The 15106-nt window shown below is 29.9% G+C and overlaps 1 protein-coding gene across 32 annotated transcripts in view; it reads left to right on the top strand.

The window, feature by feature from the left end:
- LOC145294002 (arf-GAP with SH3 domain, ANK repeat and PH domain-containing protein 2-like) overlaps nt 1-12742 on the top strand; it is a 547728-nt gene extending 534986 nt beyond the window's left edge. For 31 of the 32 annotated variants that reach the window (XM_080140949.1, XM_080140946.1, XM_080140939.1 and 28 more), the window contains 3 exons: nt 1312-1430; nt 10844-10969; nt 12172-12394. In XM_080140949.1, coding sequence (XP_079997075.1) covers nt 1312-1430; nt 10844-10969; nt 12172-12246 — 320 coding nt within the window. In that variant the 3' untranslated portion in view covers nt 12247-12394. Of the gene's footprint in view, nt 1-1311; nt 1431-10843; nt 10970-12171 lie in introns of all 32 variants that reach the window. The other variant, XM_080140958.1, reaches the window with a different exon arrangement.
- Nucleotides 12743-15106: the final 2364 nt, after the last annotated feature.

Raw genomic sequence — 15106 nt, 5'->3', positions numbered from 1 at the left:
TATTTTTACTGTACAATAATTTATATTGGTTTAAAATAAAATCCACTGATGTCAGCCCACTGCTACGAATTCGGAATAGGAGCGTATGAATAAAAAAAAAGTTTTAAGTGATTACAATTTAAAAAAATAAATAAATAAATAAAATTTACATCAGTAAATATCCATGCATTTAATAGTAATGTGATCTTTAAATCAACCGCTAAGATAAAAAATCTCTCTAATTATTTGTTTTGAGCCAAGTAAATAATACAATGTACGAAAACGAAAAATATTTTTTTTTAAATGTTTAAGCTTACCGAAATGTTTTAAAAAATATGTTAAAAATAAAAAAAAACAAAACATTCACTATAAGGTGGGTGCAAAAACATAGTTATGAGACATCTCTCTAATCCATTCAGCTATGCTATGACGTTGCAAATTTATGTACTTAATGCATCCGAGAGGTGATGTGGTTCATGCATGCTCAGATGCTAAAATCGTTTAGAAATAGACGATTTTAGGTGACTCCCCCATCAGATTCTGCAGTCATTAAGGTAGAAAAAAATGAATATTTTGTTTTAAATTTCACATACGCATCTGAGACTCTGTTCTTTTAAGACAGTACTAGAATCATTCTTATTCAATTTGGATTTAGCAAGACATACAAACACACAACTCTGCTTTATATAATAGATTTCTAGAATATTACATAATTACATAAAACACATACTTCCATGGTTCAATGAAAAATTATTTCGCCATGTTAGTTTTGTCACGTGTGACATAAACACAAGGGAAATAACTCAGTTTAAATTGGCCAAAGTTTTAGTGGCAGTTTTAGTCATTTAGAACTGCTTTAAAGTTTCACCGCTCACTCATTTTTCGACCAATTTCGACAGTTTGTAGAAATTAATTACCTCCCCTGCTAATGTCTTCGCTCTTGGGTAAACTAAAACTGCTAATTTCTTTGAAAACTACTTTCTTTAATAATTAATTTTCTACCTTATCGTTTTTCATAATTTTTGGATATTTTCATTACTATGACATGAGAATTCAGTAGATACCATTGGCTTCACTTGAAATTCAATATTTTGATTTTTGAATTCCATTACAATAATGAAGAACTCCAAAGTGTTTGTTTTATGCTTACAACAATGAAATTTGTATTATTTAAATGTTTTCTTTCAAGTATTTTAAGTAGAGAACTTTAAAGCGATGGTAGACATGAAAAGTTATTTAAACTTTTAACAAGTTGAGGTGATGTGTGCTTCACCTGATGAATCCAGTTGCAGACAATTTTAAAAGAAAGAAAAACAACTTTTTCTCTTTCAGATTTGTCATTCCGTAATGAGCGGAGTCGTTCTCGAGACCGAATTGATCCTGGGGGGAGAGTAGAAGATGTAAGAGGACGAGATTCTGTCACACCTCCTGTCCCCATTCCTAGGATCAAGGTGAGCCGTTGGGACACCAGTAACATGGCTGTCATGCTTTCTATTTTTATTCTTGTTTTAATTAATATCGATAGCATTATATACTTCTACTTTATATTTGATAAAAAAATTTTTGAATGGCTTTTATCATTCAAATACAGTAGTGTTTGAATATAGTGGAAGTTTTAATCATTTAGAACTACTTTAAAACTTCACCGCTCACTCATTTTTCCACCAAATTTCAAACAATTATTACAGTTTATAGATCACCTTCTCAGCTATATTGTGAAAAATCTTTTTTCAATTTTCGTTCAGTAGAACAAAAGTTATGATGAATTTACTAGTGTTCAAAATCGTAAAAAATTGTAAGGAAGTGAGCGACTTTTTATGACTGGTTTCCATATCAACCATGTCGCTTCAGTGACTACTGTTGCTACCAATTCACCGCTCTCGCGAAAAGAGAAGTAACAAATGAAACAGAATGAAAGAGAGATAATTGGGGGGATTTTATTGAAAGCAGATGAGTGCCATACATTGTTATTACATATATGTATGTTATGTTTATGGGGGCAAAAAAATAAGACTGAAATTAAACAAAGAACAAGTAAATTTACTGGAAGCCTGGAAAAAATCATGGATTACAATAGAAAAATGCAAGCATGAAAAGTAATATGGTTAAGCTTAAACATGGAAAAGTAAAGGACTAGTTGTTAAAACTGGAAAAGAAAAGGACAAGATATTCTAGAAAAAAATATAAATTTATAACTTAAAATATTGCAGCATTAAGAATTGACTATATAATGTTATAAATTGAATTAAAAAAAAATTTTAATGCTGCAATATTTTAAATTATAAATTTACTATATTTTTTACTGGAATATCTTGTCCTTTTCTTTATCAGTTTTAACAACTAATTCTTTACTTTTCCATGTTTAAGCTTAACCATATTACTTTTCATGCTCACTTTTTCTATTGTAATAGAAGATATACTTTACATTGTAATGAAAGGTGTGCGTAAATGAGAGTCAACATTTTAAACATTACTCAGAAAATTTAAGTATTTCATCGTTTGTGTTTAATTGTTAGAAAAGTGTCTGATCACTTATTTTCAAGTTTTCCTTAGCTGGACAGCCTTTCTGTATTTCAAGAAATCCATGTTTATGCAACAGTTTATTCAGGAGGATGAAACACTCCATTTGACCATACCAGCATAATCAATTCATCCTTAAGATAAACTTTATACTGGGCAAATATAGTGCTTTCAGCAAATCCTCTGATCTAATGTAACATTACACACATTTACACATGTAGACCCAACATGTTGTAGACTCAGTAGCAAAAGCGCATAAGACAAGTAATAACTGAACTCTCTTTTTTTTTTTTCGTAACAACATTTATTTCCTCATCCTTCTGCCACGCATGACTTCTCATTATGGTCATGACATCACCCACATCTCTGACATGACCGTTTTCTTTTCTCTGACCTTTGAAATGTGCACTCTCCTTTTTCCTTGCAGTGACGTCATTTCACACACAACTCAGCATTTGCATATGTGCATCTGCACTCTATTACAATGTGTTGGGTTTGGTCAGATTTCACATTGCAGATCAATCTAATCAGGGATATATCTATCTATCTATCATTGCGCTGTAGTCGTCCGAGAGAGGATTGGGTGAGGGCTGAACGTTCAGTGTCATACAACAATAATATAGAATTACTATTATTTCTTTCTATCTTATGTAAAGATTTTATCTGTCTGTTTGTTAGTCATAATTTTTTTTAAACACAATAAATACATATTGCAGAATTTGTCTTATTTCAAAATATCATCAGAGATCTTAACTACTTTTACAAAGGGAAAATATTGCATTAACCTCTACATGTAATACTGCTTGTAAAAAAAAAAAAATAAGGAAAATAATACAAAAACTTTTATGTACTTACCTGTTAGGTTAAAAAAAGTCAGTACACCAAAAATTATACAAATTCATCCAATATTTTTGTTATAAAAAAAAAAAAATTTTACCAGTGGGAGCTGTCAGCAGCCATTTTTCAGCCTTATTAAGGTTTATGGACAAGGGGATAACTTAAATTTAAGCAAGGAAAGGGTCAAAAAAGCCTTTTCTTCCTATATTAAGAATGGCTTTCTAAATTTATCTACTATTATATAAAAGGAACTTTGCCTGTGTGAGTTCATTCCCTATGGACTCAGTAACAGCTGGGCCAATTTTTATAAAATTTGACACAAAGGTACTTGATGTGTCTGGGAGTGTTCTTGCATAGGTTTTGTATTGGAATGCATCTGATAAATGTCAAAAATTGATAAGCTAAAAAATCCGATTAAAGAAGAAAGTCCAATTTTGACCAAAGTTAACACTTTTATACAGTCTAACATCACAAGTTTACTTGAAGTTATATCACAGCACAAGAGAAAGGTCCAAAAATCAACTGTAGATTCTTTTATAAGATAGGATATGTTCAAAATGAATGTTTCTGTTTAGAGTACAATTGAACCATAATACTTGATTTTTTTAATTTTAAACTTTAAGTTAAGCAATTATTAACAGATAATTTTATAAAATCAACAGTAGATTATCTACAGTGCAATAGAGACTACAATGTATTGTAGACTAAGTCACTGCGGGTAGGTATATGAAACTTCCTCTTGGTGGGTCCACAACTATAGCAGACGATTAATTGATTTGATTAAAAAAAAAATTTTTTTTTAAATAGGCAATTTCACCAATTTTGATGACAATAAAAATATGGGAGAGTGAAACATTTGTTGATTCTAATTCAATCCCGGACAACGTCGATTCTCCCTGCTAGTATATATATATATATATATATATATATATATATATATATATATATATATAGTCATCCACATACAGTACTGTTTCGCTGTTTCACAGCTCATCAGTGCGGCTAGACAGGCAACTACCTCAAGCCAGGATTGAAACCCGACCGTTTGTACAGCAGTCAAGGCTCCTAACCATTACGCTATTGGCGGCTGCTTGAACGAGTAGTGAGTTTAACGATGTTTTGATATCGTCTGAAATACCTCCGCTCGATTTGTTTACACAAAGAGCGTCGCTTAATGAAATTCTACAGATATTTACCCATCTATGTTAACATGAAAATTGTTAGGATAATTTTAAATCGTTAATCATCCCTATGTGGCTTGAACAATACACATTGTATATTCCATTTGTTCTATACTTTATTTATTTTTATTCTATTATGAAAATTTATTTATTTTCATTCTATTATGAAAATTTATTTATTTTCATTCTATTATGAAAATTTGCTCTTTATCGTTTAAGACGAAAAGGATAAATTGTTAAAATATATTAAATCGTATTTGCTCATGTTAGAGTTAGATTAAAGGGAGATAATCCAAATTAGTTTTGCATATTGGAGAATTTAAATTTCTATATTTATGAAAGACAGATTTAGTTTATAAAAAAAAATTAGTGCTTGTTTATAACTTTCTCACTTAAGAAAAAAACAGAAATAAAGAAAAATGTTTATGATGTACGTACCCACGAGAAAAAGAAAATCGCATACACCAAAAATTTCATAAATTGATTCAGTAGTTTTATTTTTATAAATAAAATCATTTTTAAGCAATTAGTAGGAATTCAATGATGTACAAGTCTGATTTTAAACGATTTCTGGAGATCTATTTTAAGTGGGAAGTAACTGGTGATGAATTTCAAAATAACGTTATGAAATCATTTGCTGTAAAATTTGATTTTCTTTTCTTTTTTTTTTAAATGAAACTACTTGATCATTTTGCGTGATTTTTGGTGTACACTATTTTTTTTTCATGACAGTTATGTACTTCATAATTTTTTTTTTATTTTTGTTTTTTCTTTGGGATGGGGGAGCAGTTATGAACAAGCACCAAAATTTTAAACAAGATTTAAGGATTTCAAGCCAAACAAAAAGGCGTCTTAACAATATTGCATGTTTGTCTTTATAATAATAAGATTACTCTTACTTCCATCTTAAATAAATAGAGATTTTATCCGTCTGTCCATCAGTTACAATTTTTTAAACATTATAACTACATTACAGAATTTGTTTCATTTCGAAGTATTAGAGATCTTAACTACTTTTCAAAATGAAAAATATTGCAATAATAATAAATAATAATAAATAAATTACCAAAAAGAATTGGATGCCATGACTGGAAATCAAAATTGAAGCCTTAAGATCATCAATCTCACATTTTACCAATGAAGGTATTTGAACTTTCAGCTACATGGGCTTTCATAGGTTAATTAGCCAACATGGCCGACTAATGCTGATGTCACCTGGTAATTTAAAATTGTGAAATGCGGATATAGGAATGAAATGTGTTTTAATAGTTTTTGACGCAAAAACTTTTAAAACTGATAAAATATTACCGACTTTTTTCTCTTTCATTTTATCTCGTCTTATTTCTGAAGTTAAAAAAAAGGAAGTTGCCACTACTTTTTTTTTTTTTAATAAATGTTAATCTTAGAAAAACTAAAAATTGAAAATAATTAAGATAATATTTCTCCAAAATTTTAATTTAATCATACAAATGAATTAATCTTGTGATGAACCCATTTAATAAAAACATTTAGTGACAAATTCCTTTTTGTTTGCTGTTTCTTTTATTCAAATTCTTGTTAGATACAAAATGATCTTGGTAAAAAAGTTGCCTGAAAAAGAGATGACACAAACACAGTCATCTTTTTTTTTTGTTAAAAATTATTAAAATGCATTTTGTTCATATTAGCATTTCACAATTTTGAATTATTATGTGACGTCAACATCGGGCAGCCATCTTGGCTAATCAACCAATTGCTGGATTTTCTTATAAATAGAGCTTAAAACATTACCATAATAAAATAATTATAACTTTGGCATTATGTCAGGTTTATGATTTTATTGTCACAAATTCAAACATAATCAATGATAAAAAAATAAATTGGTAAACATTATCAATAGCATTGGAAAGTATTTTAATAGTTCAAAACATTTTTTATTTAACTATTAAAACATTTTTTTTTTAACTATTAAAACAATTTTTATTTAACTATGTATTCGTTTTAAAAACAAATTAATATTTAATATGTACAAAAATTTGGTCCTGTTGGGCTCATAATTTTAGTTATAAAAATATCTTTTTTTATATTATTTTTGTTTGCTCTCATTTTGAATTAGAAGAATGTCCTATAGTTTTTTTTTTTTGTAACTATTATTAGGTAAATAGTAGACTATAATGGTGGGGGGGGGGTCATGTATACCTATAAAAGTTACAAAAGCAGAAAAGTGGAAAACTGCCCACATGCAAACATGCAATAATAGGATTATGAATATAGAGGAGTTAAGTTGACCAGTCAAAGGGAAGTAATTGTAAACATAATATTCAAGGGAAGTAACTCATATATTCTGCTTTTAATGAACTATTGAAATATTTCTGTTTAATTGGTCTTTGATTTTATTATTATTATTATTAGTAGTAGTAGTATTTTCTATATAATTATAATCTAAGACTAGGGATTTTTATCCTGGACCCCCAAAATCAACAGAGATTGGACAATTTTTTGTAATGCCTGGATCCTTGTTGATTTTGCGATGGGAGTTTATTTCTGTGCAGTTCTAGGCAGTCCACCCTCCCAGCCCTTGCCTTCTCTCTTTGAGAAGGAGTTAGTTTATTGCTAATAGCCTGGGGCGCCCCTACCGGGGAATGCCGACTGGGCTGTCCCGGCACTTTTTGCATGTCAGAGTGCCTCTCCTTTGGAGCATGGACTTCTCAACTCCATGTTCCGGCCCTGGTATCTAAGTTCTTGCAGTGGGAAAGAACGTAAAAAAATAATTACACATCTAATTAAAAGTAAACAAGCAATACTAATAATGAGTAAGGCCCACATGAACTTGTCCTTGTTTACTTGCCTTCCCACAAGGGCAAAGTTAGACACATAATCATTTTTTATGTAGGAGGGACTATTCAGTACCTCAAGAAGGGACACTCTGGCTGGAACAAATATAAAAATTTCCCCAGTCAAGATGTAGCTCACTTCCTTAGACCAAGGACAGAACAGATACTATACCTTTATCCCAAACTGAAAGTAAAGGCTTGTAGTTTGTTCTTTCTGCTTGTTTTTCTTCTATTTGTTTAAAGTAACTTTTTCTTTGTTTTGGGATCAGACATTTTCTGATATTTCGCAAGCTCACCCTCCAATCTTTGCAGTTCAATAAGTCAACTGTCTCCAAATTTCAATCCGTACAACTTTGGCTAATCACTTGTTTCCAAGTTTTTATTGGCTGGACAACCTTCCTGTGATTCAAGATCTTCATGTTTCTTGAAATAAATATGAAAAAAAACATTCAGTTCATCACTAGATCACGGAAAGGGATGCATTAAATTTGTCATTTTTTTAGATTTTTATTCCTCCTCTTATCTGTTCTCATCTTTTTTTTTTTTTAAATAGCACTTCTTCTTAATATAAAAGTTGATAGTAATTCACAAGTAGATGTGAAAAATTCTGAAATGGGTTCAACACATTTCCTTACAGACACATTGGGTGGGTTTCTATTAATATTATATTTTAATTTTGATTTTTAAGCTCTTATCGAGACTTTAAAGATGTAAGAAACACATCACAGCCATTTTATTTTTTTTAGTGTTATTTTGTAATGTTCGATACTATTTGTATTTCAAACCAAATAAACGTTTTTAAAGTAAGTAAAAACCATTTAAAACCTACCCAGCTAGGTAGAAGAGTAACTTATCTTGTCTTTGATAACATTTATTTCTTTTATATCTTTTGTTGTTGTTGTTGCTTTTTGTAAGACCAGAGTTTACTGACAGTATGTTTTAACATTCGCTCACCCACCAGCACTCAAACTATAATCAGAAAATACATGTAACAAATAATAAGAGAACAATACTATAGAGGAATAGTAATACATATAGTCATTTGAAATCCAAATTAAAATTAAAGATAAAAAACTAGTTGAAATTAATGATGTTTTTCTGCGGATTTTGCTATTTATCTATGACTAACTTAGTCATGATAAACTCATGTTTACTGCTGCTGATTCACTATTCAAGCAACTTCGGCTCAACGATGACGAGACTATAACAACAGGAATAAAAATTAAACCCTACCAGACCCAAAATAAACACTCCCCCAGGGTTCAAACCTTGGTAGAAAAAAAATGGGTGACTCTAAATAGAGCCAGAGCCAAAGAAGGCAAAACAAAAGACAATTTCTACAAGTGGGGCCTAGACACGTCACCTTTATGTCCATGTGGAGAGGTACAAACGATGCACCACCTTAGGGAAAACTGCCGATTGGGTCCTCATTGCTCAAACCAAGACCTTAACATGCGATGGGTTAATTTCTATTGCGATAAGATATGACGATGGCTCAACGTTCATTTAACACAATAACAAATAACAATTATACTTGTATTTCTATTTTCTTTGTTTACTTTCTACAAAGATTTTTTACTTTTACGTTATTTAGATTTATTATTGTATGAAAAATTTCAAATTTTAGAGAAAAATGTCACTTGTAAGATTTAGTCTGAACATTTGAGAGGGGGGAGCTTAAAAAGGAATATATTTTTAGAAATCGAAGTTATTTTTTGTAAATATTTTATAGGTATGGCCCTAAAAAGATTTCTGACAAAAATAAACTCTTGGCTGAAAGTTGTGACTAAATTCGTTTTTGTATTTGGATTCTTCTGTCTACTGTTCTCCTCTTTCTACGTTTTGGTCAATGTAACCTCCGATCTTCTTCAGGTGTATCTTCTAAAACTAAGAAACGTTTCTATCAAACTCAGCAATCTGGGCAGGCTCTTGTCCCATCAGCCATGACCGGATAGAAGTCCTAAGTAATTTGCAATTATACCTTTTTGGTCACTCGCACTGAGAATTGATCCTTTAATCATTCAGGAGAATTCAAAATTCCATCCAGATTCCAGAGTTCGCTAGAAACATTCTCGAGTTCGACAAGATACACCTGAAGAAGGTTGGAGGTTACATCGACTGAAATGCTGTGAAAATGACGCTCAAGATAAAGACAGTAGTCTGAAGAATCCAAATAAAATGAATAACCAATCCTCATCCGAACATTTCAAAAACGTAAATTCATTTTATTGTTTATTTCAATAATACTGCAAAAAAATATTTACAATATTTTGCGCTGCCAAGCCCAGATCACTTGAAGGCAGTTTGCTCGAATGGTGAGTCAAAGTTTCTTGAATAGCAAAATTAGCAGCAAGTAGTCATGCTTAATTAAGTTGTACATAGATAGTAAAATCGCTCTTTTGCTATTTATAGCCATTGATGTTGCAGATACTGTGATGATCTGATGGTTCTTACATATATATGCTCATACACAAAGATCCACACGAACATTTGTATCTAACAATACCTTAGGCTTAAAACCTTCTATATTTAAATCTGTAACTGGAGTTAATTTTAATAAACACTAAGTTACAATTTTATAAAGGTATTTTTTTTTTTTTTACGAGAGTACCCAACATAATATAAACACCCCTAACCTCCCCATGTAAGAACGGCGTTCGAGGTTATAATTTTATAAATTATGACAGTTTTACTTTGACGATGGAAAGTTTTCTATATGTACTATCATGTTCTTTTTAATTTATTTTGGTGCCGGCATCATAAAATTAACACACTGTGATGATTCAATATGTTATGGTATAACCCTTTTATAATTCTTATTTTTTCATCCAGGTATAGGTTACACCTTTAGTTAAAGCTGTTAGATGTACTGGCCTCCAATCAATAAATTATAGATGTATAATTTCTTTTCTTCACTAACTAATAAATAATTAGTAGGGCTATGACAAGAGAATATTCTTTTCATTATTTTGACTCTCGAGTATATATCAGTTAATATCTTATATGTTTTTATATAGAGTGATGTGGTTCTCAATTGATTAACTGTGTCGGATATATACTCGCGAGTCAAAACAATAAAAAGAATATGCTGTTGTCATAGTCCTAGTAATTAGACAAAGCTCTTTGACATTTTAGTGCAGGTGTTGAGAAAGAGTGCTCTTGCTTGTAGTTTCTTTGTTTTCAGTTCCTGTGTACTTTCGTCAGAATTTCCTCTAGATCTAGTGGCAACATTTTCAAATTTTGGACGTTTTTAATATTTCAGATTTACATTAGACACCGATTAAGCTAGAGTCCCTGAATTTCAGTTTTTCTTAATTTTCTAGACTCAAAATCAATTGAAATAAGGATTCTAGACATAAGGTTTAGTTCCATTACATGTTGATTTTAATCTTGATGTCACAAAACTGTTTTGTTCAGATGAATAATTTTACCTGCCCTGGGACGGGTATTCTTCTAGTATGTATAGATTTGTTAGTATTTCTCATTGATTTTGAATAAAAATTTTGTTTTTAGAAGAAACCTTCAGCCAGAAGACGATGTCGAGCATTATATGATTGCCAAGCGGACAACGATGATGAGTTAACATTTAAAGAAGGGGAGATAATTCTAGTCATTCATGAAGAGGAAGAAGAGTGGTGGGTAAGTGCAGCAATGTTTGTTTTTTGTTTGTTTGTTTTTACTTTGCTTTTTGATTCATTGTTATTTTATTTTTCTTCGCTCACAATTTTTTTTTTAAAGTTTATTCTTTAGATAGAAAAAGAATCCCTTACCTCATGTGGCTAGAGTTGTAAACATGTTTTTTTAAGTGGAAATAATTCAGTTTTAGCAAAAAAGGAAATGCTAGATTTGAACAAAAAAAAAAAAACTATTGTTTTCTTGGGATTACCTCACAAGTGATGCCTCCTTTAAATGAAAGGCAGCATACACGCATGCATGTTCACACACACAAATAAAGTGGTAATGGTTGGATGGATAGTTTCATGAGATCAAACAGATACTATCCAAGCAACAGATTTTTTTTTTTTTTAGATATTTCAGATGTTGTTTTAGAATTTTTATATTTTATTTCTTTCATTTTTTTCTTTCTATTTTCTTTTCTATCATTTTTTCTTTCATTTTTTATTTTTTTTTTCTATTTTTCTTTTATTTCTTTGCCATTCATTTTTCCATTTTTTTTTCTTTCATTTTTTTTCTTTCATTTTTTTTCTTTCATTTTTTTTCTTTCATTTTTTTTCTTTCATTTTTTCCTTTCATGTTTTTTATTTCTTCATGCCAGTGTAGCAAAGCCTGTACATATCTGTATAAATAAGTATTAAATACACACAATTTCCACTAGGTATACTTTAGGGAGATTGATGTGAGAGAGAGAGAGAGAGAGAGAGAGGCAAGAAAGAATTGATTCTGCTTTAAAAGTCAAACCTTTTATTGTCGGTTTCTATAAGATTCGATGCATTTTAGATTTTTTCCTGTTAAATCTTTCGATTTTTTGTTATGCATATTTTCACATAACATAATCATATTGAAACAATGGTTCTCATTAGATCACTGAAGTTAAGCGATCTTAAACTTGGTTAGTATCAGATGAGTGACAAGTTAGGAATGCTAGGCACTGTCTGTCATCTCTCCTGACTGAGAATTTGATCTTCCCTAGAAACTTCCTCCTTTGATAAAAGTAGACTCTATTCTTCTAGGGTGAATATCACACCAACTATTACCACTGAATGTATAAATAATATTTTTGTTCTCAGATTTCTTTTTCCTCTTGCTCTCTCTACATTTTCTTTGATAAAACAAAAGAATTCAAATTGTTCTCATTTTTTTTTTCTCGTTCTGTTTTATAGGAAGGCGAAATTGAGGGCCAGCCCAGCAGACGTGGTTTGTTCCCCGTTAGTTTTGTGACCATGTTGCCGAACTGACCATACTGCAGTTCTGCCTGTCAGCAGACTGTGATCACTGCTGACGGTGACTGCCAGCCTCCCCTACAAGACCACCTACAGCAGCAGCAGTCACCGTCACCGATGAACATCTGTGATCCATCGCCATCTTACTTACTATCTATTTCCAGTTGTCAATTGCACAGGGACAACATAGATGACCATGCTAACCAGTGTCCTCAACCGAGGACAATTGTTATGGCCACCAGTGATGACCAGTTGACCTCTTATTTGTGTGTTACAGATGGATTGTAATCGTACCTTTTTTTCCGTCACGGGATGTCATATGGATGTGCGTGATGTGACATGTGACGTGTGCGTGTGTATATATATATATATATATATATATATATATATATATATATATATATGTATGTATATCTATTTGTTGAACATTCGTTCGGACACTTGATTTTTAAATTTGTTTTTATTGTTCAAATTGTAATATGGGGAGGAGTAGGAGAAATCGCAAGAAAAAGATAATTTTTAAAAATTGTTAAATGCAATTAGAAGAAAGGTAATACAAATATCGCTAAAAAGAAATTATGAAATAATTTTAACAAATGTCAAGATATTTCAAATTTCTTGTGTTGCATAATTCGACAGAAATGTTGCAATATTTTAGATGGCATAAAAATTTTAGGTGTTTGTCCAGAATTAAACCTGAATAATAAAAAAAAATACAAAAAATTTTTTATGTATGTACCTGTCACAGGACGAAAATAACATATTCCAAAAATTACGTAAATTGATCAAATAATTTTTTAATAAAGAAAATAATTTTTAAACAATTTAAATGATTAATGTGAAATTGTTAGCATTACAATGGCTAATCTCGCAAGTTTATATTGTGGAGTTATCTGCCCTTGTTATTTTAAAATGGAGACACGAGACGGTCTCTTTTCGCTTACTGATAAAATTTGATTTTAGTGAAAAATAAAACTAATTGATAAATTTGTGATTTTTGGAATATGACATTTTCATTTGATGACAGGAAGTTACATTATAAAGATTTTTCTGTATTTTTGTTTTTTAATTAGGTTGAATTCTGGACTTGTAATAAATTTTAAATAAACTTTTTAGACATTTTAATATTAACAATATGAAATAAACAAAATATAAATAGGATTATAAAATTATTCTGTAATACACACATGCACATGTGTGTGTATATATATATATATATATATTAAAGGAGCAAGTATGAAATGAAACTTTCAGACAAAATGGAAAATTAGTTTATGGAATAGTAGATGATTATTGAAACAGGCTAGTAGAAATAAGGACACAAACACATAATTTAAAATTGGACCAAATTAATTTGTTCGACCATATTCATTCAAGCTTTATTATAAATATATAATCTTTATTTAAGGTTATTTATTATCAAATTAATATAGTCAAACGAATTGACTGAAATATCTTGTTTCAACTTTAATGATGTGTTCTTATGCTTACTAGTCTGTTTACATGATTAATAATTATTTGATAGATTAATTTTCCATATATATATATATATATATTAGTTTTCATATTATTAATTTTCCATATATATGTATATATATAGTGTTGGGACGATGAATCAGAAAAATAAGAATTTTTTGGCATATCGGAATTGAAAAATTTATGCCTATTTTCTGATGGCAAAAAAGGTTCTTTTGTTTTTTTATTTGTTTTTGTTCAAAACTTAATTTACCATTGCTGATAATAATAAGTGATAAATATTTATTGATTTTAAACTACCAGTTGAACTAAAATCCATAGATTACCACTCACACGCATATTTTTGTTTGCAAATATATATGCACATATTACTTCTTTTTTTTTTTATACAGTAATATGAAAATTAGCAGCTTTATAGCTAAAACTTTAGAGATTTTAAAAGAATTAGAATTTGTAATTGTATTGCAATCGGAAATTAAGAACGGAATTAGTAATCCTCCCATCAATAATATATATATATATATATATATATATATATATATATATATAAAGTTATAAATAAGATAGAATTGATAAAGATACAAATAATCTTTAAACACACAAACCTATCAAGATAGTAAAAGCTCGACATGGTTAAGTGGAGCAATTAATGTGAGAATTCAAAGTTAAATAAAACTTTATTACATCATTAGATCAAAAAGGAAAAAAAGAACCTCTCTAGGCCATGGCATTTTGAAGCCAAATACTTATGGTATTTTTTTTTTTTATAATCGTGTCTAAGATGCCATCCTTGTGGATATCTTTGACAAATTTTAACTATCTAAAACTAAGGACTTCAGTTTGTGTATGCTATAAACTTTGGGTTTGATAAGTTTTGCATGAAATTGTTTCTGCGAATAGTAGTCTATTTTTGATAAATTTACAGACTACAAAAGCAACTGCATCGAAATTGGTTGAAAGAATCTTTTTCAGAACTCCTCAAATCTGAAGCTTACACCTTGCACAAATTGAACTTTTTCAGTCTTAACTGTAAAATTCATTCTCGGCACCCAAAAGTGTAACACTGTAGACATGGGTATAAAGAATACCATAAATATTACAACCTGATTTAAAGGAATAAAAACCAAAATTGTGTAATAGAATTTACACTTCGGTCAACATGTGTGTGTATATAAGAATTAATAATATAAAATGTTTTATAACTAGAGTTTATATAAGATAGAAATTATGTAAGGTCAACTTCTATGAATAATTCCAAATTGCTGTATAAAAGTGAAATATCCTCTATATATTAAATCAAGCTTAGTAAATTATATTTTCCAAGATTTATGATAGCATTTAAATCAAATTTTGTAATGAAAAGCCTCTAAAAGAACATGAATTTTATGTACGTTTCAAG

The sequence above is a fragment of the Euprymna scolopes genome, chromosome 15 (genome assembly GCF_053919585.1).
Source record: "Euprymna scolopes isolate OS-2025 chromosome 15, ASM5391958v1, whole genome shotgun sequence".
NCBI classification, from domain to species: Eukaryota; Metazoa; Mollusca; class Cephalopoda; order Sepiida; family Sepiolidae; genus Euprymna; species Euprymna scolopes.
The sequence above is the reverse complement of the archived record's forward strand: the minus strand, read 5'-3'. Positions and strand labels throughout refer to the sequence as shown.